The following is a 24,218-nucleotide window of genomic DNA, read 5'->3' as shown; positions in this document are numbered from 1 at the left end:
AACATCAGCTGCATGAAAAAACCCAGTAATCTCTGTGAATTTAACTCGTGTCTGTTTAATCTCTCCGTATATGTATGTGAAATACTTTTCACATGGAACACACTCCAATCAGACCAATAAAAAAGATTCAAAATTGAAACTGAGAAAAAAAAACACATTGTACAAGAAATGGGTAACTCCACCATGGACAATCCCTAGCCCAGCTGTGGAAGGAGGAAGGTTGAGCATGGTTCAAAGGTTCATTTTACTATTAAAGTACGTTCACAGGATGCAACTCTGGAATTCGTCTTCTCCAGATAGTCATGAAATGCAGAAAAACCATGGGGTCATTGAAAGAAAAGATATCAACCCCTCTCCCACACAGAAAAGAAAAAGAATCTAACTCACCAATCACACAGCCCTCCCCAACCCCTCCCTCGCACAAAAACTAACCCGGACACAGTAGATGAAACATCAAACCCCTAACCCCCAAGCCCCTCCCACGCAAAAAAAAAGCGACAAAACATCACTGTTATAGACTCGCAATTCCATCCCATAAAAACCCAGAGCTACAGAAACACCAACAGAAGTTCCAAAGACATTATCCCTGAGAAAGGAAGGATATACCAAGAAGGTGGGCTAAAAGTGGGACAACTTGAAAGAATGGAGCATGACAGAGAAATCCAGCGACTGGCCGTTGGCCACTTATGCCCCAGGAGGGGTAATAAACTTAAAAATAACTTTATTCAGATATCTTCAAATTAAAAACTTCAAAACTTTAGTTTTGAATATGAATGGTATAAGAAACTTAATGACTTAATGGAATGCTAAAAACGTTTCCAAATTGAACAGTGATGACACGCCCACCCCCAATACCATCCCCAAATTAAACAGCACAGGGGAAGCATGTAGAATTAACCTGCAGTGCTTCTTCTGACAATGCAGTCAGGTCAGGTGTATTCCAATATCTGCTGGTTTATGGTAGGTAGCCCAAAGACTTCATCCCTGGGAGAGAAAGGACACCAAGAAGATGATCTAACACTTGGGGACAACTTGACGGGCCCAGGACAGAGGACTCTGGCAAGCTGATGTTGGCAGCCAAGGGGAGCTGGGCTTAAGCAAGAAAGAAATGGATACATTGCAAAGAAAGCAGAAAGGAATTTCTGAAAAAGGTAGCAAATTGCGGTGAAAAAGGATCCAACCCAATAAACCCAATGAGCCTATTTCTTATTTCAATTAAAACCACTGGAATTTGCAGTCTAATGTTACGGCACTGCAGAGATCGCCTATGATTTCTGCCATTATTGTCTGCTGAAAGACTCAAGTGACATCTGGAAGTCACTCACTGAACTCGGTGGAAGTTCAAAGAGGGAAATTAGATAAACAAGCAACGGACAAAAGAACAGACTGCTGAGTGATGCACAATAAATGTTCCCTAGGTAACCGGCAAAGGGAATCAGTAGAAAACATGAAAGATTTATTTCTATGTTATTAACAGGACATGTCCCATGTCTCCAAAGGAAATGTTTTTTCTTTCATTTCCCAGAATGCCATTAAGGATTCCAAAATACAATCAAAGGAAGTACAAAGTTTAGTTAAAATTTAGAGATAATGTATGGCCCTCCCAGCAACTTTCTGGCACACCCGATTACCCCAAACCTAACTGTGGGACAATTTACAATGACCAATTTATCTACCTGGTACGCACTTGGATTGTGCGAAGAAACCGGAGAATCGAGGGGAAACCCACACATTCCACAGGGATTTGTACAGAGACTCCTTACAGGCAACGGCAGAGTTCCGGAATGCTCCGAGCTATGACAGCTCTACGCTCTGAGTAACCTCCAGTGCTAGATCTCATAATTTGGTGCCTCCGCATCAATGATCAGTTCCTGGATTTGGCCACTCCAACAGAAGATAGACAAACACAGAAGCAGCCTGGACAAAGGGGATTCAATGCCATGCCACAGCACGAGTAGCATGTCTGAGGTCAAAAGATTTCAGAGTTCTTTTTTCATCCTTCAAAAGTATGAGACGTTTAGGAGACGAAAGGAATAGCTTGTTTCTAATTGCATTGCAGGCCAGTTGACTTAGCTAGGGAGAACCTAGAATATGGCATCTACTCACCACAAATAGAGTCAGAGTACTACACAGCACAGGTCCTTTGGCCCATCCAGTCCATACCGAACTGATCTACCTATCACCACTGAACTGCACCCAGACCATATCCATCCAAACCCCCTTCCCATCCATGTCCCTATACAAACTTCTCTCAAATGTTGAAATCGTTCTTGCATTCATCACTTCCACTGGCAGCTCGTTCAACACTCTCACCACCCTCTGAGGGAAGCTGTACCTCAGCTGTTCCCCTTAAATACTTCACCTTTCACCCTTGAACCCATGACCTCCAGCTCTGGTCCCATTCAATCTAAGGGCAAGAAAGTGAGAAAATTTCAGAGTCATTTCTGTACACTTTATAAACAGTGATTACTAGGGTCAATTTCAGTAGAACAGTTAGAGTTCCACCAACAAGTTTATTTTATTTAGAGAACAGCAAAAGGTCCTTTTGTCCCAATGAGCCTGCGCTGTTCAATTACACCCGCGACCAATTAACCAACAAACCCATGTGTCTTTGGAATGAGGGAGGAAACCAAAGCACCTGGAATGCACACATTCATGGGAAAAACATACAGACAGCAGAGAAACAGGCCCTTCGGCCCATCTTGTCCATGCCAAACCATTTAAACTGCCTACTCCCATCGACCTGCACTGAGACCATAGCCCTCCATAACCTTTCCCATTCATGTACCTATCCAAACTTCTCTCAAATGTTGAAATTGAGCTTGCATGCGCCACTGCACTGCCAGCTCATTCCACACTCTCACCAACCTCTAAGTGAAATTTTGCTTCACGTTCCCCTTAAAGTTTTCACCTTTCGCCCTTAACCCATGACATCCAGCTCCAACCTCAGTGGAAAAACATTGCTTGTATTTACCCTATCTATATGCCTCATAACTTTGCAGCAGGAATTGAACCTGGGTGGCTGGCTCCGTAATAGTGTTATGTTAGCCGCTACACTGCTGTATCAATTAATAAAATTGCAATAAATTAATATACCTTTGGAGAAACTGCCACAATGCAGGGACTACATCTCAAAACAGTAAATGGAACCATTTGTCAGAACATTGGTGTTCATAACTAAATGTATTGAATACAGGAGATGTTGAAGTTGTTTAATTTGCTGGGGGGCCTAATTTGGAGTACTGGTTGCAGTTTTAGTCACCTATCTACAGGAAAGATGTAAATAAGGTTGAAAGAGTGCGTAGAAAATTTCCAAAGACGCTGTTGGGACTTGAGGAATTGAATTGACTTTATTTCATACATCCTTCGCATACATGAGCAAAAGTCTACACGTTCAGTCTCCATCTGAATGTGCAATGTTCAAATTGTAGTAATTTGTAATAAACAGTATAATGGCCCGGTGGAAGAAGCTGTTCTGGAGCCTTTTCATCCTGGCTTTAATGCTGCAGTACTTTTTCCCAGCTGGAGTAGTTTATGGTTGGGGTGACTCGGGCTCCCAATGATCCTTCGGGCCCTTTTTACGCACCTGTCACGGTAAGTGTCCTGGATAGCGGGAAGTTCACATTCACATATGGGCTAGGCTGTCTGCACCACTCTCTGCAGAGTCCTGCGATTGAGGAAGGTACAGTTTCTATACCAGGCAGTGATGCAGCCAGTCAGGATGCTCTCAATTGTGCCCTTGCACTAAGTCCTTGGGATTTGGGGGCTCATGCTGAACTTCTTCAACCGTCTGAGGTGAAAGAGGCATTGTTGTGCTTTTTCACCACACAGCCAGTACAGACCATGTGGGGTCCTGGGTGATGTGCATGCCGAGGAACTTAAAGCTGTTCACCCTCTCAACCCCAGATCCATTGATGTCAATAGGTGCGAGTTTGCCTCAAGTCTCCACAATCAGCTCCTTTGTTTCTGCAACATTGAGGGAGAGGTTGTTTTCTGGAAACCACTGTGTCAGGGCGATGACTTCTTCACTGTAGGTTGCCTCGTTATTATTTGAAATAAGGCCAATCAGTATAGCATCATCTGCAAATTTAATTAGTAGATTAGACCCAAGTTACAAGGAAGATTGAATAGGTCTGGACTTCATTCCTTGGAACATAGCAGATTGAGAGGAAATTTGAGATATACAAAATTATATGGGGTATAGATAGGGTAAATGGTGTTACGTATTCAGGCAACAATAAATATATGAGTTCGGCAAGGGTTTTTTTATAACAAACAACACGTTTATTAAACTCAGAAAACAAACCCCCCAAAAGTAAACAAACACTAACGTAACCAGAAATCAACTGCTGTGCGGCAGCTCAAACAGTTTTTAAAGCGATATTGCAAAAACAGTTCTTTAAAGTGGTATTGCCAAAAGTTCGATATGCTCACAGTCCATTTAAAAGGAGAGACTTTATAAGACGATTTAAATTCTCTTTCACGTCGCTTTGCTTCGATCCCCAGCGTCGAACTTTTCCCACGAAAAATTTACGAAACGAAATGAAACGAAACGGCTTAAAGGCACTGACCTTTCCTTTATCACACTGTCCTCAATCTTCTGCTATCCCGCAGAGATTAACACGAGAACAGTCAATGAATTCCTTTCCGAATAAGGATTAAATAAGGTCGAACCCGTTTCACCATAGAAATCGATTCTCCTCGATCTTTAACTCCCGAACTCCGATCTTCACTCTCCACTGATTCTCAAACTAGTAGAATTGTAAAGAACCTGCTGGCAATGACCTTTTAAACTTTAGGCATTAGATAAAACATCTTTCAACTAAACTGCGTCATCACATTAAATCACGCAGTGGCATGAAGTCAACTTGGCAAATCCAGCCACGAACTGCCCCTCCTCACAGGGTGGGGTCTTCCTTTTATAACCTGAAAAAAAACCTGTCACATGATCTCTACTGGCGGGAAAATTACGTCACTCCACCATCACAAGACCATTACCTCAAGTCCAGTATAGCTTCAACCCCAGTCACGTGACAAGGGTACCACTGTCATGTGTCACGAGTACGTAACAATGGAAACAGGGTTTATCTACTGAGGTTGGTTGGGTGAGTGGGTGGTGAGTGTGTGGGTGGTAGGGGTGTGGAGGGCTATGGTCCCAGTGCAGGTCAATGGGAATAGGAAGTTTAAATGGTTTTGAATGGACTAGATGGCCGAAGGGCCTTTTTCTGTGCTGTACTTTTCTATGACTATGATGTACTTGATGACTGTGCTGTACTTTTTCTACGATTAAAGACTTTCCCAGCTGGTTGAAGAACTGAATGTTTGAACCTGATGGTGTGGGGCTTCAGGCTTCTGGATCCACTACTGTGGGCCCGGTGGTAAGGAAACTTGATGACTGATTCTGTAGATGTCACCGATGGTGGAGAGTCAGCGTCTTCTGTAGATACGACCATGATGTACTGGACGTAGTCCACTGCTCTGCAGGTTCTTACTCTCCCAACCATTTAAATTGCCATGCCAGACCACAAGGTTACTTCTAACTGTGCAATACTGCACTGGAGTGTTCATTTACAAGCCAAACCTCCTTAAATTCCTAAGTAAAGACAAGACACTGTGGCACCTTTCTTGTGATTACATCCATGTGCTGGGCCCAAGAGAGGTCACCCAATATGATAATGTATTTGATATTTTAACTTGTGATTTTGATTCAGAACTCTTACCGAGGCTCAATTCCAGCTGATGTCTGTAAGTACAGTGCCCATAAAAAGTATTTACCTCCCTTAGAAGTTTTCATGTTTTATTGTTCTACAACATTGAATCCCAGTGGATTTAATTGTGACACAGATCAACAGAAAAAAAACTCTTTCACGTCAAACTGAAAACAGATCTCTACAAAGTGATCCAAATTAATTATAAATATAAAACACAAAATAATTGATGGCATAAGCATTCAGCCCTGTTAAGACACACCAAATCATCAGAGGAGATTTACAAGGATGTTGCCTGGATTGGGGAGAATGCCTTATGAAAACAGGTTGAGTGAACTCGGCCTTTTCTCCTTGGAGAGACAGAGGATGAGAGGTGACCTGATAGAGGTGTATAAGATGATAAGAGGCATTGATCGTGTGGAGTCAGAGGCTTTTTCCCAGGGCTGAAATGGTTGCCACAAAAGGACACAGGTTTAAGGTGCTGGGAAGTAGGTACAGAGGAGATGTCAGGGGTAAGTTTTTTTTTTAAAAACTCAGAGAGTGGTGAGTGTGTGCAATGGGCTGCCGGCAACGGTTGTGGAGGCGGATACGATAGGGTCTTTCAAGAGACCTTTGGATAGGTACAGGGAGCTTAGAAAAATAGAGGGCTATAGGTAAGCCTAGTAATTTCTAAGGTAGGGACATGTTCAGCACAACTTTGTGGGCCGAAGGGCCTGTATTGCTCTGTAGGTTTTCTATGTTTCTATCACTGGTGCAGTTAATCAGTTTTAGAAGTCACATATTTAGTTTTTGGAGACCTGTATGTAGGTGTTTCAATTGACTGTAGTAAACATACATTTGTACCTATAAAGGTCCAATTGCTGGTGAGTCAATACACCATGAAGACAAAAGAACACTCCAAGCAACTCTGCAAACAGCACAACTCAGGAGGTGGATGCAAGAAAATTTCCAAGTCACTGAATATCCCTTGGAGTACAATTAAGTCAATCATTGAGAAATAGAAAGAATATGGCACAGTTGTAAATCTGCCTAGAGCAGGCCGTCCTCAAAAACTGAGTGACCGTGCAAGCGTTTAGTGAGAGAGGCCCCCAGGAAACCTCTGACAACTCTGCAGGAGAGAATGTTCCCTATGGTGGGGATATCAGACTTCACGTGGTCTGTACACACCAGCTGTGCGGTGAAAAAGGCACAACAGCGACTCTTTCTCCTCAGACTGTTGAGGAAGTTTGTTATGGGTCCCCAGATCCTAAGAACTTTCTACAGGGCACAACTGAGAGCATCCTGACTGGCTGCATCACTGCCTGGTACGGGAACTGTACCTCCCTCAATTGCAGGACTCTGCAGAGAGTGGTGCATCTTTAGTTGTGAACTTCCCATGATTCAGGACATTTACAAGGACAGGTGTGTAAAAAGGGCCCGTAGGATCATTGGAAACACGAGTCACCCCAACCACAATCTATTCCAGCTGCTACCATCCAGGAAACGGTACCGCAGCATAAAAGCCAGGAACAACAGGCTCTGGGACAGCTTCTTCCACCAAGCCATCAGACTGATGAACTCACACTGATTTGAGTGTACTCCATATTACACTGACTGTTCTATTTATTATAAATTACAATGATTGCACATTGCACGTTTAGACGGAGATGCAACATAAAGATTTTTACTCCTCATGTATGTGAAGGATGGAAGAAATAAAGTCAATTCAATGCAATTCCAGAGCTAGGGGGCACAGCCTCAAAATTAAAGGTAAGAACAGAGGTAAGGAGGAATTTCTTTGGCCAGAGAGTAGTGAACCTGTGGAATGCTCCGCCACAGACTGCAGCGGAGGCCAAGTCCATGGGTATATTTAAGGCGGAAGTTGATCACTTTCCGATCGGTCAGGGCATCAAAGGATATGGCAAAAAGGCAGGTGTATGAGGTTGAGTGAGATCTGAGATCAGCCATGATGGAATGGTGGAGCAGACTCGATGAGTTGAATGCCCTAATTCTGCTCCCATATCTTATGAGGTTACAAGCTTCAGTAGCATAAGGGAGAGACTGCGCATATGGGTGTTTAATCAGTCACAGCTTTATGGGAGAGTGATAAAGAAGAGAAAGCTACTGTTGGGAAAAAAAACTACTGAAATCTTAGCTGGATTTTGCCAGGAGGCATGTGGCAGACTCTGAAGTCAGCTGGACGAAGGTTCTCTGGTCAGATGAAACCAAAATTGAGCTTTTGTAGCGGTGTGCTACAAACAGCGCTAAAATTACGACACGGAGTCGGTAACTGCAGTCGAAGGAAAAACTTTATTCGAAAACTTCAGCCTCACTTTTAAGCCTCTGTCAACCGGCCCCCCATGGCGAAGAGGCTCCAAAGCTCTGTGCTCGCAAACCCCCGTAGGCTATCTAATTGTGAGTCGGTTCGCATACGCTAGGAAATGAGCCGCCACATAACCCCCCCCCAGAACCGGCGATACACCCCCCAATGTCCACAGCCTGGGCCAGAACCTGCTTGGGAGGTCGGCCTCTGCGCCGAGGCGCCGGAAACTCGGCCGGTTGCGCCAGGTCCACATGGGCCGGCTTGAGGCGGTCCACCGTGAAAACCTCCTCCTTCCCCCCAACGTCCAGCACGAACGTGGACCCGTTGTTCCGGAGCACCGTAAACGGCCCCTCGTATGGCCGCTGCAGCGGTGGCCGATGCCCGCCCCTTCGTACAAACACAAACTTACAGTTCCGTAGGTCTTTGGGTACGCAGGTCGGGTGCCGCCCATGCTGTGAAGTGGGTATGGGGGCCAGGTTACCGAGCTTCTCGCGAAGTCTGCCCAGGACTGCAGCGGGTTCTTCCTCTTGCCCCCTCGGGGCTGGTAGGAACTCCCCGGGGACGGCCAGGGGCGCGCCGTATACCAACTCGGCCGATGGAGCCGAGGTGAGGGGCTGGCAACTGGGCCGCGCCCAGGGAGAACGTCTGAAAGGTCTCGGCGTGTACCAGTCTCTTCCTGGGCAGGTCAACCAGCAGGCTGTGAGCTCGCAAAAAATCCGCACCCAGAAGCGGTTGGGCTACGGCGGCCAGTGTGAAGTCCCACGTGAACTGGCTGGGGCCGAACTGTAGCTGCACCTGACGGGTGCCATAGGTCCTTACTGTGCTGCCATTCACGGCCCTCAGGGGGGGACCCGGTGCCCTGCTGCGAGTGTCGTAACTTGTCGGAGGTAAAACGCTGACCTCAGCCCCAGTATCGACCAGAAAGCGGCGTCCCGACCTGCTATCCCACACATACAGGAGGCTATCCCGATGGCCAGCCGCCGTAGCCATCAGCGGCGGCTGGCCCTGGCGTTTCCCGGGAACTTGCAGGGCGGGCGGCAACGGCGGGCTTCTGCGCCCCACCGCTGGTGGTAGAAGCACCAGTGGTCATTGGGCCGGGGGTTAGTGGGCTCTGCGGCCGGGCCTGGACTGGTTTGCTGCCGGGAGCGTGGCTGGGAGATCTGTGCGATGGACGCCCCGCTCACCTTTTTGGCGTTCCACAGCAAGTCCGCCCGGGCTGCCACCTTCCGGGGGTCACTGAAATCCGCGTCGGACAGCAGCAGGCGTATGTCCTCGGGCAGCTGCTCCAGGAATGCCTGCTCAAACATGAGGCCTGTGTGTCCCTCGGCCAGAGACAACATCTCATTCATTAAAGCCGATGGAGGTCTGTCGCCCAAGCCATCCAGGTGCAGTAAACGGGCAGCCCGCTCGCGCCGTGAGAGTCCGGAAGTCCTGAGGAGCAGAGCTTTGAATTCCGTGTACTTGCCGTCTGCCGGGGGCGACTGTACGAACTCCGCGACCTGGGCAGCTGTGTCCTGGTCGAGGGAGCCCACCACGTAGTAGTAGCGGGTGTCTTCTGAGGTGATCCGGCGAACGTGGAATTGGGCTTCGGCTTGCTGGAACCATAGGTCCGGGCGCTGTGTCCAGAAACCCGGCAGTTTCAACGAAACCGCATGAACAGAGGCGGCGTCGGTCATTTCTGGTCCAAAAATCGTTTGGACCGTCGGGGTCACCAATTGTAGCGGTGTGCTACAAACAGCGCTAAAATTACGACACGGAGTCGGTAACTGCAGTCGAAGGAAAAACTTTATTCGAAAACTTCAGCCTCACTTTTAAGCCTCTCTCGACCTGCCCCCCATGGCGAAGAGGCTCCAAAGCTCTGTGCTCGCAAACCCCCGTAGGCTATCTAATTGTGAGTCGGTTCGCATACGCTAGGAAATGAGCCGCCACACTTTCTCGCCATCAGATTAAATGGTGGTGGCTGCATCATGCTGAGGGGGTACTTCACCACAGGAGGCCCTGGCAGGCTTGTGAAGGTAGAGGATAAAATGATTGCAGAAAAATACAGGGAAATCCTGGAGGAAAACCTGATGCAGTCTGCAAGAAAACTGGGACTTGGGAGAAGATTTATTTTCCAGCAAGACAATGACTTTTGGTAGAAGAAATAAATGGGCAGACTATTATTTAACTGGGGAGAGAATTCAAAGCTCTGAGAGGCAACTGGGTGTGGGAGTCCTCATGCAGGATACCCTAAGGTTAACCTCCAGGTTGAATCGGTGGTGAAGGCAGCGAATGCAATATTGGCATTCATTTCTAGAGGAATAGAGTATAGGAGCAGGAATGTGATGTTGAGGCTCTATAAGGCACTAGCAAGATCTCACTTGGAGTATTGTGAGCAATTTTGGGCTCCTTATCTAAGAAAGGATGTGCTGACATTGGAGAGGGTTCAGAGAAGGTTCACTAGAATGATTCCGGGAATGAAAGGGTTAACATATGAGGAACATTTTACCACTCTTGGACTGTACTCCTTGGAGCTTAGAAGAATGAGGTGGGACCTCATCGAAGCATTTCGAATGTTGAAAGGCATGGACAAAGTGGATGTAGCAAAGTTGTTTCCCATGGTCGGGGAGTCTAGTACGAGAGGACATGACTTGAGGATTGCAGGGCGCAAAAAAAATATTTTTTAGCCCGAGGGTGGTGAATCTATGGTATTTGTTGCCACGGGCAGCAGTGGAGGCCAAGTCATTGGGTATATTTAAGGCAGAGATTGGTAGGTATCTGAGTAGCCAGGACATCAAAGGTGGGGGAATGGGTCTAAAGGGGAGATTGGATCAGCTCATGGTCAAATGGCGGAGCAAACCCAATGGGCCAAATGGCTGACTTCTGCTCCTTTGTCTTATGGACCCCAAGTATAAAGCCAAAGCTACACGGGGTGGCTTAAAAACAACAGCGGCCAAGTCAAAGTCAACTCGTAGGTGGACTTGAAAGGGGCTGTTCACTCAATCCCCATGCGATCTGACAGTGCTTGAGCAGTTTTGTAAAGGAGAATGGGGAAAAATCACAGTGTCCAGATGTGCAAAGCTGATGGAGACCTATCCACACAGACTCAAGACTGTAATTGCTGCCAAAGGTGGTTCTACTAGATAATGACTTGGAAGTGGGGGGGGGGGTGAGTAATTATGCAATCAATTATTTTGTGTTTCATAATTATAATAACTTTAGACCAATTTGTAGAGATTTATTTTTACTTTGACACAAGAGTCTTTTCCGTTGATCAGTGTCAAAAAAGCCAGACTAAATCCGCTGTGATTTAATGTAAAACAATAAAACATGAATCCTTCCCAGGGGGAGTGAATATGTTGATATGGATTGTAGTTGGTACATTCTTCCTCTGACAGCCTGGGATTCCTCTGGGTGCTCTGGTTTCCTCCCACAGTCCAAAACAGGCACAGGTTATTAAGGGTTAATAAGTTGTGCGCACACTATGTTGGCAGTGTAGGAATGACGAGGCGACACTTGCACATCTCTGGGCTGTATTGGTCATTGACGCAAATGATGCTTTTTACTGTATGTTTTGATGTACATGTGACAAATAAAACTAATCTTTAAAGCCTTTGCAAGCACTGCCCCAAATTTTCTATTTTTAATCACATCCAAGTTTTACAGAATGAATCCGATATTCACATATATTTAACATATATAAAAATGACAATTACATTTGAAAGGTGAAACATGTAAGAACTTGTGATTTAAAACAAACTAGAAATAAATTTTAAAGAAATCCAATTTTCCTTCTTCCCAGAGCCCACACAATCCTCAATCAAATTACTGAGCTTAAGGAACCTATTTCAAATCAAATCTCATGAAGAATCAGAGTGTAGATTGCACTGCAAACGTGCTGGGGATTATCAACAAGATCCACGGGGCCTTGACACATCGGCTGAGAACTACCAGCAATTCCTTGCAAATGCTGCACATTTTAAGCTGTTGTTTAACACACTCTAGTGTCTAGAACTAAAACTACACAAGAATTATCTTATGCAGTCCTGATGAAGGGTCTCGGCCCAGAACGTTGACTGGTTTTATTCATTTCCATAGATGCTGCCTGACCTGCTGAGCTCCTCCAGCATTTCGTGGGTGTTGCTTTGGATTTCCAGCAGCTGCAGGCTTCTCGTGTTAAAGAATTGTCTATATTGGGAATCAAGGGATATGGGGACAAAGCAGGGACTGGGTATTGATAGTGAATGATCAGCCATGATCTCAGAATGGCGGTGCAGACTCGAGGGGCCGAATGGTCTACTTCTGCACCTATTGTCTATATAATATTTATTTATTTATTTATTTATTGAGATACAGCGTGGAATAGACCCTTCCTGCCTATTAAGCCGTGTTGCCTAGCAACCCCATTTTAACCTTTGCCTACTCACAAGTCAATTTACACTGACCAATTAACCTATCGCTACCCTATCAGTGTGGGAGGACACCGGAGCACCTGAGAAAAAAAACACGTGGGGGGGGGGGGGGGGGAAACGTACAAATTCCTTGCACGCAGTGGCGGGATTTGAACCCGGGTCACCAGCTCTGTAAAGCGTTGTGCTAACCACTAAGCTACCCTGCCTCACTTTTGTACCTCACTCAGTCCCCGCAATCCCCTGTCAGCTATAGGACTGTACCGTATAAAATGTTCTTATAAAATTAATTTGGAGATAAAACTGTCCATAGCTTGGCATAAAAGAGGACGGTTTATAAATTTGCACATTTAAATGAAGAATAAAAAAAACAGTGCATGAGCACAAGATCAGGGCTTTTGATTGGCTCTGCACGACAAAAGATGAGATCACATAGGATCCAGGGTGATCGAGGCAATTGGGAACAAAATTGGTTTTGTGGAAGGAGTTAGAGGATGGAGATGGAGGGTTATGACCAGCAATGTGCCTCAAGGATCAGCGCAGGGTTTCACGTTGTTTTGTCATTTACTGTATAGATTGGGGGACTGCTTCGTCACGCAACTCCAGCAAAAGCGGAACTTTCCAGTGGCCAAACTTTTTAATTCCCGTTCCCATTCTGACAAGCCAGTCCGTGGCCTCCTCCTGTGCCAAGATGCCACCATCAGGGTGGAGGAGCAACACCTTATATTCCATCTGGGTAGCCTCCAACCTGATGGCTTGAGCATCAATTTCTTCTTCCTTTTAAAAAAAAATTACCTCTTCCCCTCCCCTCCCCTCCTCTTCTATTCCCCACTCTGGCCTCCTTACCTCTTCTCACCTACCTCTCACCTCCTCCTGGTTCCCCTCCTCCTTCCCTTTCTCTGATGGTCTCCTCTCCCTCTGTATCACTATCTACCACTACAATTTCCATTAAATCCCTGATACTCATCATATTTTGAAAGGAAATTCAATTTGCTATTTTTGACAGTATTGTAGCATTTCTAAGTGATAAACAATGGAGAACATATTGCCGCTACCTGGTCTGATGCATTTGACCTCTCAAGATATATTTGAAAGATCTGTCAGATATATCTAACCATATAACAATCACAGCACGGAAACAGGCCATCTCGGCCCTCCTAGTCCGTGCTGAACTCTTAATCTCACCTAGTCCCACCTACCCGCACTCAGCCCATAACCCTCCACTCCTTTCCTGTCCAAATACCTATCCAATTTTACCTTAAATGACACAACTGAACTGGCCTCTACTACTTCTACAGGAAGCTCATTCCACACAGCTACCACTCTCTGAGTAAAGAAATACCCCCTCGTGTTTCCCTTAAACTTCTGCCCCCTAACTCTCAATCATGTCCTCTCGTTTGAATCTCCCCTACTCTCAATGGAAACAGCCTATTCACGTCAACTCTATCTATCTCTCTCAAAATTTTAAATACCTCGATCAAATCCCCCCCTCAACCTTCTATGCTCCAATGAATAGAGACCTAACTTGTTCAACCTTTCTCTGTAACTTAAGTGCTGAAACCCAGGTAACATCCTAGTAAAACTATTTATTAAAAAATAGTTACAAGGTAAAAAACTGCAATCTCATATCATGCAAGGATGCTATTACCACTTTCCTTGGAAAACAAAGTTTTCAGCAGCAATATTGGACATTCCGAGTTTATACAATTCCCTTCACTGACCACCCTTAAAGTAGAATGGTAAAATGACAATCTGATTGTATGGCCTGATCATTTGAAACAACTACACACTGATATGGAATTCCAGTTCAGAGACCTGCTGGAGATGTATATTCCAGGTCAGATGTCCACGTGAGATGGAGGCACAAGGGCCAGTGAGTCGGTGAGCACAGAATTCAAGCCTGGCGTTCAGGGCCCTGTCAACAGCGAGTCTGGGGTCTGGTGCTGGAAACTGAAACCCAAAGGCCAATTGGAAACCCAGAAGTCGGGGTGAGTGGGAGGAACAGGGCTTGTTTCTTTATTGTTGTTTGCTCTATTCTGTGTTGCTCTGCCAAGTAATGTGGGTGTGTGAAGAAGGCACTGGAAGTAGTTGGAGTGAGGTTGAGGCCTGTTCGAGACGGTATCAAAGTTGGACCGAGCAAATCGGAGAGGAGTCAGAGTGGAGGAGTTTCAGAGGACATTTACCTTAACCAGGAGCGAGGCTGGATCAAAGCCAATCTGGAAAGGTCGAGCAGAGGCCAGAGAGTGTGGTGGCAGGGTATTGATTCAACAGGGCCTGGGTTCTAGTGCGGGGGAAGTTCCAGATGGACTGAGAAGGATGTGCGTTGGGATCGGAGGCGAGGTTTGGGTCGTTCCTCTGCCACATCTGCTCCCCTCTCGGCGGCGCTGAGGCTGAGACTGCTCTGCCTGCTCCAAGCTCCATATCTGCAAGCTTCACGGCGACTGCCCCACCGAGTGGTGAATTGAGAAGAGGCTGTGGGCCTACTCCAGCTGCTTCGAGTCTGTGGACTCAATTTGGTTCAGAATGTTGTTGCTTGCTTTTGTTGTTCTCATGATTTGAGATTTCTCCCCGCGCCCCCCCCCCCTTACGCATTGGGTGTTGGCCTTTTTTAAAACTGGGTTCTTTCGGGTTTCTCACTTTATGGCTGCCTATAATTTATATCTACTTTGATAATAAATGTATTTGAACTTTGAATGCATGGCAACACTTACTAGCCTTGGGATATGCTGGTTGTTAATGCAAACAGCACATCCAGTCCAGTTTTAACGTCCAGTACATGTGATAAATAATTGAATCTGTATCATTCTTGTGGTACTAATCCCAAGCCAAAGCCCTGTTACAGATTTTCTTACCAGTCTACATTATCTTCTGCCAATGATCATCTTGGGCGCTTTCATAACCTTAATAATTTCTTCAGATCCCAAAAACTACTCATTTCAATGGAGGCAAAAATCATAAAGACTTTGTAATTAGGATATATTAAAACTATATCTTCAAGAGTCTGATTTATGATTGCAAATGAGAATGGGCATCACAATTCTGCTGTTATTCTGTCATCAACTCTTCTACTTCAAATGAACGTATCTAAAAGAAACCTAGAGGAAGTGTGGAACTGTCTCAGCAACAGAAGCATAGCATGAACTGTAGGGCCTTTTATATTATTAAAGATCCCACCCATCCATCCAGCCTTCTCTTTGACTTTCCACCATCAGGCAGGAGACTCCGATGCATAAAGACAAGAACGGTCAGGATAGGAAACAGTTTCTTCCCCCAGGCCATTAGGCTTCTGAACTCCTTAGTACATTGCATTCGAAGTGTCACTGGTTAATCTGTTCGGTACCTTACAAAATCTAATTTATGCACTTTAATTTGTTTACTTATGTGTTATTCATCTGTAGATTTTATCCTTACTTTCCTAAGCTATTGTGTGTGACATGTGTGTTATGCGTACTACTTTACGCCCCAGTCCAGAGAAACGTCGTCTCATTTGACAATATGAATGTATATAATGAAATGACAATGAACTTGACTTGAGCTATATTACAGCTACAGTAGCTAGGACAAATCAATCATTCCACAATCAATTCACTTTTATCCACTGTTACCCAATTATAAACTCATCAATAACTGTGTGTGCAAATTAAAAACAAAAATCATTTCATGAGTTTGATTTATAGATTCACATGTTCTGACTGGTAAGACTGAACCATTACGGAAAAAGCAATGAAGAATCCTTCTACAACTGAGTGCAACGGTATTCCTAAGTCTCTACCTGGGACTTGCATGACTGACAAAAGGAAGCTTCTGACATGATGAAGCAAGCCCTGAACACCACCAGGGATGAAAGACCATTGCTGCCTTAAACACTAGAAGTAGCAAGCTTCATTTGCCACAGAACATAAATTCCCAAACACAGGGGATTCTGCAGATGCTGAAAATCTAGACTAGGGGTTCCCAACCTTTTTTATGCCATGAATCCCTACTATTAACACAAGGGGTCATGGACTCTGGGTTGGGAACCCGTAACACACACAAAATGCTGGAGGAACTCGGCAAGTTGGGTAGCATTTGTGGACAGGAATAAATAGTTGATGTTTCAGGCCAAGATCTTTCTTCAGTGCACTGCAAAATCCCATTTTTATTACCAAATGTGTAACAGCAATAATAAAACAGAAAAACGCACGAGTCTTGTAAAAGATGGTAATCACTGTTTCCATTCTTTAGTTTTTGTATCAAATTTGATTTAGCTTACAAAAAAAAACTAAAAAATGCCACTGATTGAGTGATGAATCATGCTTTTGGCCATTTTAGCAGGGTGGCATGATGGTGTAGTAGTGGTTTATAGCGCCAGCAACCAGAAGATTGTGGTTAAGTTCCCGCCACTGTTTGTAAGGAGTTTGTATGTACTCCCCATGACTGTGTGGGTTTCCATCGGGTGCGCCGGTGTCCTCCCATATTCCAAAGATGATCAGGTCAGGTTTAGGTAGTCGTGGCATGCGAGGTTGATGCCGGAAGCTTGGCGACAATTGTGGGCTGTCCCAGCACACCTTGGGCGGTGACGGTCATTGTCGCAAACAACGCATTTCACGGTATGCTTCAATGTACATTTGACAAATAAAGCTAACCTTTAAAGAACATTTTGCACATGCTCCGCGACGCTGACGGTCACAGCACCTACGATCAATAATGTGATCCATATAAAGGCGACTCAGTCACTGACCTGCATATTTCGAAGAAGCTGGAAGATTTCCATCGTTCTCGAAACAATGTCTTGTACCGTCTCTTGGCCGATTCGACAGAGAGAAGCTGTATTAACCTCACGTCCTGCCTGGCTCTGAGTTGCAGAAAATGCTCCAGGCATCCCTGAACCAGGGACGGGGGGCGTCGCCATTGACTCTTTCCTTGGACTCGTCAGTTTTCTGAAAGTTATCAGAAAGGATTTTGAAAAGTGAGAAGGCATGAATGTTTTGAAAGATGATAACTCAATTAAAACTTGTCTACAGGCACTACATTAACGAATATGGTGATACACTGTGCATCAACATGAAATGCTGTTGTAAGAGAGCAGCCTCCAGAGACCCCATCACCCAGGCCATGCTCTTTTCTCACTGCTGGCGGCCTTCAGTAGAAGGTACAGAAGCCTCAGGACTCGCTCCACCAGGTTCAAGAACATTTACTACCCCACAATCACCAGGTTCCTGAACTCTGGTTGATCTTTCATTGATTCTGTTATAGTTACTACTCTATAGAATTGCTGAGAATGCCCACATAAAGATGAATCACAGGGTTGTATGTGGTGACATACATGTCCTCTGATAATAAAATTTAATTTGAACTTTGATAATCAAAAATGAGCGAAAGCAAACAAGCCAACACCAGCTTTCAGCGAGAACAATCCCCTCAATTCCAAATTCCTTTCCTACAGCTGTGAAATACTTTCTCAGTTAAGGAGCCAGTCATTCCATTTACCTTTGAAAGCAACAAGTGAAGCTGCTTCCACTTCTCGGGAGTAAATGGCTGGTACAATTATTACTCCTCAACCATCAGGCTCCTGATCCAGCGTAGATAACTCCATTCACATCAACACTGAACTGATTCCACAACCTGCAGACTCACTTCTGGGACTCAATAACTCATGTCCTCAATATAATTTATTTACTTATTATTGACACGATTGTCCTCTTTTGCACACTGGATACCTGTTATGTACCATCATCATCATTATGTGCCGTGTCATATGACGTGGGCAATCAACCATCTGCCATCTGTCTCGATCCACGACCACCATTGTTATTGGCAATTTTTTCTGCAGAGGTGGTTTGCCATTGCCTACTTCTGAGCAATGTCTTTACAAGACGGGCGACCCCAACCGTTATCAATACACTTCAGAGATTGCCTGGCGTCAGTGGTCACATAACCAGGACTTGTGATATGCTCCATCTACTCATACAACCATCCTCCACCTGCTTCCATGGCTTCACGTGACCGTAATCAGGGGTCTAAGCATGTGCTCCACCTTGTCTAAGGGTGACCTGCGGGCTAGCAGAGGGAAGAAGCACCTTACCCCTCCTTTGGTAGAGACATATCACCACACTGCCACCCTATGATATGTTTTGTTCTTTTTCCATAAACTATTTCTTTATCTTCCTGTAAAAGACTGCAAGAAAATGAATCTCATGGTAGTATAAGGTGACGTAAATGTACTTCAATAATAAATTTATTTTAAGTATTTCATGCTAGTCTGCATTTGTTCTCAGACCAAGACTTATTGATCTTAATAATTTGTCAATGGTCCCTCCCATCCATCCAACAACTTCTTTGATCCCCTACGATCATGTCGGAGGTACTGTTGCATTAGGACAAGAATTGTTTGAATGGGAAACAGCTTCTTCCCCTGGCCTCAAGACCACTGAACTCTGCCACCAGCAGGTCTCGTCCCTTATCAGGTGCCAGTAGCATTACACTGCTTACTTCTTAAACATAACATTATTTAAGTTATCTTGCGATAATATTATTTTCTGTGCTGTGTGTGTGATTTATGTGTACTGTGCTGTGCAACATAGAGGACCATTGCTTCCCTTTGCGGTATACACGTGTACAGGTGAACAATAAACTGAACGTGAACTCAGATTGTGAAAAGTTCTGAGGTTGTCACAAAGCAAATGAACTGTACAAGAAACTATCAGACAGATGCTCACAAGCACTTACTCTCAGGGATGCAGAGTAGTGGGGAAGTGAAGGGGCAGATGAGTATGTGGAGAAAAGACAATTTTTTAAAGACCTTAAGACCATAAGATATAGGAGCAGAATTAGGCCATTTGGCCCATCGAGTTTATTCCACCATTTTATCATGACTGACCCATTTCCCTCTCAGCCCCAATCTTCTGCCTTCTCCCCGAATCCCTACATGCCTGACAAATTGAGAATCTATCAACCTCTGCCTTAAATATACCCATTGACTTGGTTTCCAAAGCTGCCTACCGCAATGAATGTCACAGTTTCACCACTCTCCAACTAAAGAAATTCCCTCTCACCTCCATTCCAAATGCCTCCCTCTATTCTGAGGCTGTGACCACTGGTCTTAAACTTCCCCACCATAGGAAAAATCCTCCCCACATCCACTCTTATCATGGCTTTTCACCATTTGATAAATTTCAATCAGACCCTTCTGAATTCAAGTGAGTAGAGGCCCAGAGACATCAAACGCTCCTCATATGATAAGCCTTTCAATAACGGAATCATTTTCGTGAACCTCCTTTGAACCCTCTCCAATGTCAGCACCTCCTTTCTTACATAAAGGGCTCAGAACTGCTCCGAGCAAGGCCTCACCAGTGCTTTAGAAAGCTTCCAACATTACATCCTTGCTGTTGTATTCCAGACCTCTTCAAAACGAACGCTGAAATGACATTTGCCTTCCTCACCACTGACTCGACCAGCAAATTAATCTTTAGGGAATCCTGCACAAGGACTCCTTTGGATTTCTGCATTTCCTCTGCATTTAGAAAATAGTCTACCCTTGTGTTCTGGCACACAGCATCTCCCAGTACAAGATGATTTCACTGTGCCTTAATCCTAAATTCATGAAAAGTCTAACGTGACCACACCAACTATCCAGCAGCTTCCTGGCACAGAGGTGGCATGCTAACGTGGCAGTTAGCTCACTGCTTTACAGCGTGAGCCGTAAATCGGACTGCCAACCCCGCTCTAGAAACCATAGTAATCCAGGCAGAGACCACAACATCTCGATCAGCATTTGCAACACATCTTCCTTACTCACTTACTGCCCATTCCACCACTGGCATTTACGGCGGCAAAGCAGGCCATTCAGCTCTGACGGCGTTCAGGGCTTCCTCCCCGTCTTCACTCTGGTCAGGCGCACAAGTCCCAGGTGGAGTCTCAGGAATACCGTCGCACTCAGAGGTAGAAGGATTCTTCATCACTGTTTTCACAACGATTGTGTTTTCTCCTCAGGGTTGTTAGCCATGATCTGAACCCCCGAACCTGGGGGACCGGTGGGCCTCTCTTAGCCTGGCCTCTACCCTTTGACCTGTTTGGCATAGGTGACCCTACCAACAGCCCAAGCATAAAGCCCTGACTCCAGCCGATGTAGTTCTCTGGATCATTGAGACATGCAAGCCTCCAAACATGGTTACTTTTGCTTGGTAACATTTCTTTAAATCTTGGTTGCAGGCCAAGACATTTGTGCAATTCATCCTCCTGAATGCATCACTGGTGATCACTTCTTGTTCGTATTTGCTCAATTAAACTCTGACTACCTCAACCTTTATAAATGCAGATAACCACGTGAAAAGCTTTATTAAGTTACACCTAGCCAAGTAGCTTGCAAAAGCTTTTCTGTTGTATACACTCAGTGGCCAGTTTATTGTGTACGGGAGGGGAAACCCGGTGTGGTCTTCCACTGCCGCAGCCCGTCCACTTCAAGGCTAGACGGGCTGTGCATTCAGAAATGCTCTTCTTGCACACTGCTGTTGTAATGCGCAGTTATTTGAGTTACTGCCACCTTCTCGTCAGCTTGAACCATCCTAGCTATTCTTCTCTTCATCAACAATGTGTTTTCACCCCTAGATCTACTGCTCACTGGATGTTTTTTTTTGCTTTCCGCACTATTTTCTATAATCTCTAAAGATGGTTGTGCACAAAAAGCCAGGAGGTCAGCAGTTTTTGAGGTACTCAAACCACCCCGCCTGGAACAACAATCATTCCAGGATCAAAGTCACTTTTATCACATTTCTCTCCCATTCTGATGTTTGGTCTCAACAACAACTGAACCTCTTAACAACGTCTGCATGCTTTTATTCATTGAATTGCTGCCACATGATTGGCTGATGAGATACCTGCAAGACAGCACTGGTGTGACACGGCGACATTTTGAAAGCAGCTAACAAACCTTTTTAGCTATCCTACTAAATATACTTCTACTGGACTACAATCACTGCAGTCCGCGGCCTCTGATTTCCCTTTGGGAGTTGTGCTTTTGAACTGTCTGTACAACGTGTCGTTTTTGAGGTACCGGCTAACTAGACCATCGAGAATGCAGGTACAGCTGAATCAGCCATTTTTGGAGCGGACCAGGCCATATTGAAGTGATGGAGCCCAGGCCTGAGAGCAAGAAATGAACTGATGTCTAGCCGATTTAAGCTTCGAACCAGATTAAAAAGATTAAGGCATCGAGACTGACAAAACGGTGTTCAGCTCAATTCTCCGTTAGGCTTTACCCGTCTCAGCACTTAACAGGCTCGGAAGCTGCGGATTCACTTTGTGTCTCTGCAGTTCATGTTTTGTGAGTTACTTGTTTACTTTTTTTAAAAATTGTTTGCGTGGTTTGTTCTGTTTGCACACACTGGATATTTGTCGCTGATTGTAAAGTGGGTTTTTTTAAATTCTATTGTGTTTCTTTGTTTTGTGGCTGCCTGCAAGAAGATGGAGCTCAAGGTTGTGTATGGTATATGTACCATGAACTTAATGAGGTATTCAGCTGTACCTAATAAAGTGGCCACTGAGTTCACATTCCCATCTACAACAGCACTCTTCAGAAAAACAAAATCTTTCTGTAGGCCTTGAAATACCAACTATCCTCACTTGGAGTAATCCATTTGCTTTACACAGAACATGACAGCACAGTACAGGCCCTTCGGCCCATGATGCTGTGCCAGCCCCTTAACCCACTCCAAATTCAATCTAGCCCTCTCTCCTACCATAGCCCTCCATTTTTCTTTCATCTACGAGCTTCTTAAATGTCCCTCATGTATCTGCCTCAACCACTGCCCACGGCAGGGTTTTCTGCACACTCACTGCTCTGTGTAGAAAATTACCTCTGACATCCCACCCCATACTCTCTTCCAATCACCTTTAAATGATGCCCCCTGGTATTAGCCATTTCCACCCTGGGAAAAGGTCCTTGGCTTAATTATTGTCTTGATGGTTAAAATTCTATAGCTTAAGAATTTAAGAGCTAGAATAGTTGGAAGTTAATCACAAATTATTCATATAAACTGGCTCATGCTCTTGACAATGGTTGCCAGGCCCAGAGACAACTTTTGCCACTTCACCTTAACATTCAGAGTTCAGTGACACACCTCCATGTAGGTCTGTGCAAACCCTGATGTCTAGTTAAGCATTGTTACAGGTTTCCATAAGACCGTAAAACATTAGGAGCTGGTGCAGTGACAACAACTTAATGCTTAATGTCACCAAAACCAAGGAGATGATCATCGATTTCAGACGGTCTCAGCCTGAGCACACACCCCTCAGCATCAGCGGCTCCACAGTGGAGAGAGTGGAAAACATCAAGTTCCTTGGGGTGCAGATCTCGGACAATCTCACCCGGCCCAGGAACACCACTGGGATTGTGAAACGAGCTCAGCAGAGAATGAACTTTCTCAGGAAGCTTAAACAAGCATCACTCCCCACTAACATCTTAACTACATTCTACAGAGGCGTGGTTGAGAGTGTGCTGACATTTTGCATCACAACTTGGTACTCCAGCTGCAGTGCTGCCGACAAAAAAGCCTTGCAGAGGGTGGTTAGGGGAGCAGAGAAGGTTATTGGGGTCTCCCTACCTTCTGTCCAAGACTTCTGAAGTCGATGCCTCCAGAAGACATGGTACATCATTAAAGACCCTTCACACCCTCTCCATGAACTGTTTGTTCTTCTGCCTTCAGGTAAATGTTACAGGAGCATCAAAACTAAAACCACAAGGCTACTAAACAGCTTCCTCCCACAGGCAGTCAGACTGCTATATATCTGCTCTACCTGACTCTGCTTTGGACACTTTTAACTTGCACTGGACACTTATAACTTGTTGTTAACTGACATGTTGTGTTTTACTATTTATTGTTATGTTTATTATTTAGTGTTGTGTTTGTTGTGTTATGATTGCACTGCTCCTGGAAAACGCTGTCTCATTCTGCCCTGCAGAACTGATGTACGGTTACAACGACAATAAAGTTTTTGAATCTTAAATCTTGAATCTTGAGTAGAATTAGGCCATTTAGCCCATCAAGTCTGCTCCACCATTCATTCATGGCTGATCTTTTTTCCCCTCCTCAGTCCTGGTCCCTGGCCTTTTCCCAGTAACCTTTGAATCTGTGTCCAACACAGAACATCACTACTCACTGGCAGCCACCCAACAAAAGATCGTTTTATTCCTACTTGTTGCCTCCTACCGTACAGCCAATGCTCTAACCATGCCAGTAACTTTCCTGTAATACCATGGGCTCTTAACTTGGTAAACAGCCTCATGTGTGGCACCTTGTCAAAGGCTTTCTGAAAGTCCAAATATACAACATCCACTGCATTCCCTTTCTCTATCCTACTTGTAATCTCCTCAAAGAATTCCAATAGGTTCATTAGGCAAGATTTTCCCTTCAGGAAACCATGCTGATTTTGTCCTATTCTTGTCCTGTGTCACCAAGTACTCCATAACCTGATCCTTAATAACTCCAACATCTTCCCAACCACTGAGGTCAAGCTAACTGGTCTACAAATTCCTTTCTGCTGTCTTCTTCCTTTCTTAAAGAGTGGAACAGTTTCAGTGTTACTTCACATTGAATTTTTCAGAATAAAGACTGGCATTGGTGACAGCTGCAGCCGTTATGAATGTTGAAAACTACTGCAATGATGGATGATGGTAAAATTTAGAACAGTACAGCTCAGCATAGGCCCTTTGCCCACGATGTTGTGCCAACCTTTCAACCTACTCCAGGATCAATCTAACCCTTCCTTCTCAAATGGCTCTAGGTTTTCTTTCATCCATGTGCCTATTGAAGAGTCTCTTAAATCTGCCATATGCACCCACCT

At 44.9% G+C, this 24,218-nt stretch overlaps 1 protein-coding gene across 3 annotated transcripts in view; it reads right to left on the bottom strand.

Moving 5' to 3' along the window:
* The window catches only part of LOC132401859 (mediator of RNA polymerase II transcription subunit 30-like), a 109,373-nt gene that overhangs the window by 58,686 nt on the left and 26,469 nt on the right, over positions 1–24,218 (bottom strand). For all 3 annotated transcript variants that reach the window (XM_059984167.1, XM_059984158.1, XM_059984148.1), the window contains exon 2: positions 17,119–17,317. In XM_059984167.1, the coding sequence (XP_059840150.1) occupies positions 17,119–17,289 (171 nt within the window). In that variant the 5' untranslated portion in view covers positions 17,290–17,317. The remainder of the gene's footprint in view (positions 1–17,118; positions 17,318–24,218) is intronic.

This window comes from Hypanus sabinus, chromosome 1, assembly GCF_030144855.1.
Source record: "Hypanus sabinus isolate sHypSab1 chromosome 1, sHypSab1.hap1, whole genome shotgun sequence".
Lineage (NCBI taxonomy): Eukaryota > Metazoa > Chordata > Chondrichthyes > Myliobatiformes > Dasyatidae > Hypanus > Hypanus sabinus.
This window is presented reverse-complemented; position numbering and strand designations above follow the sequence as displayed.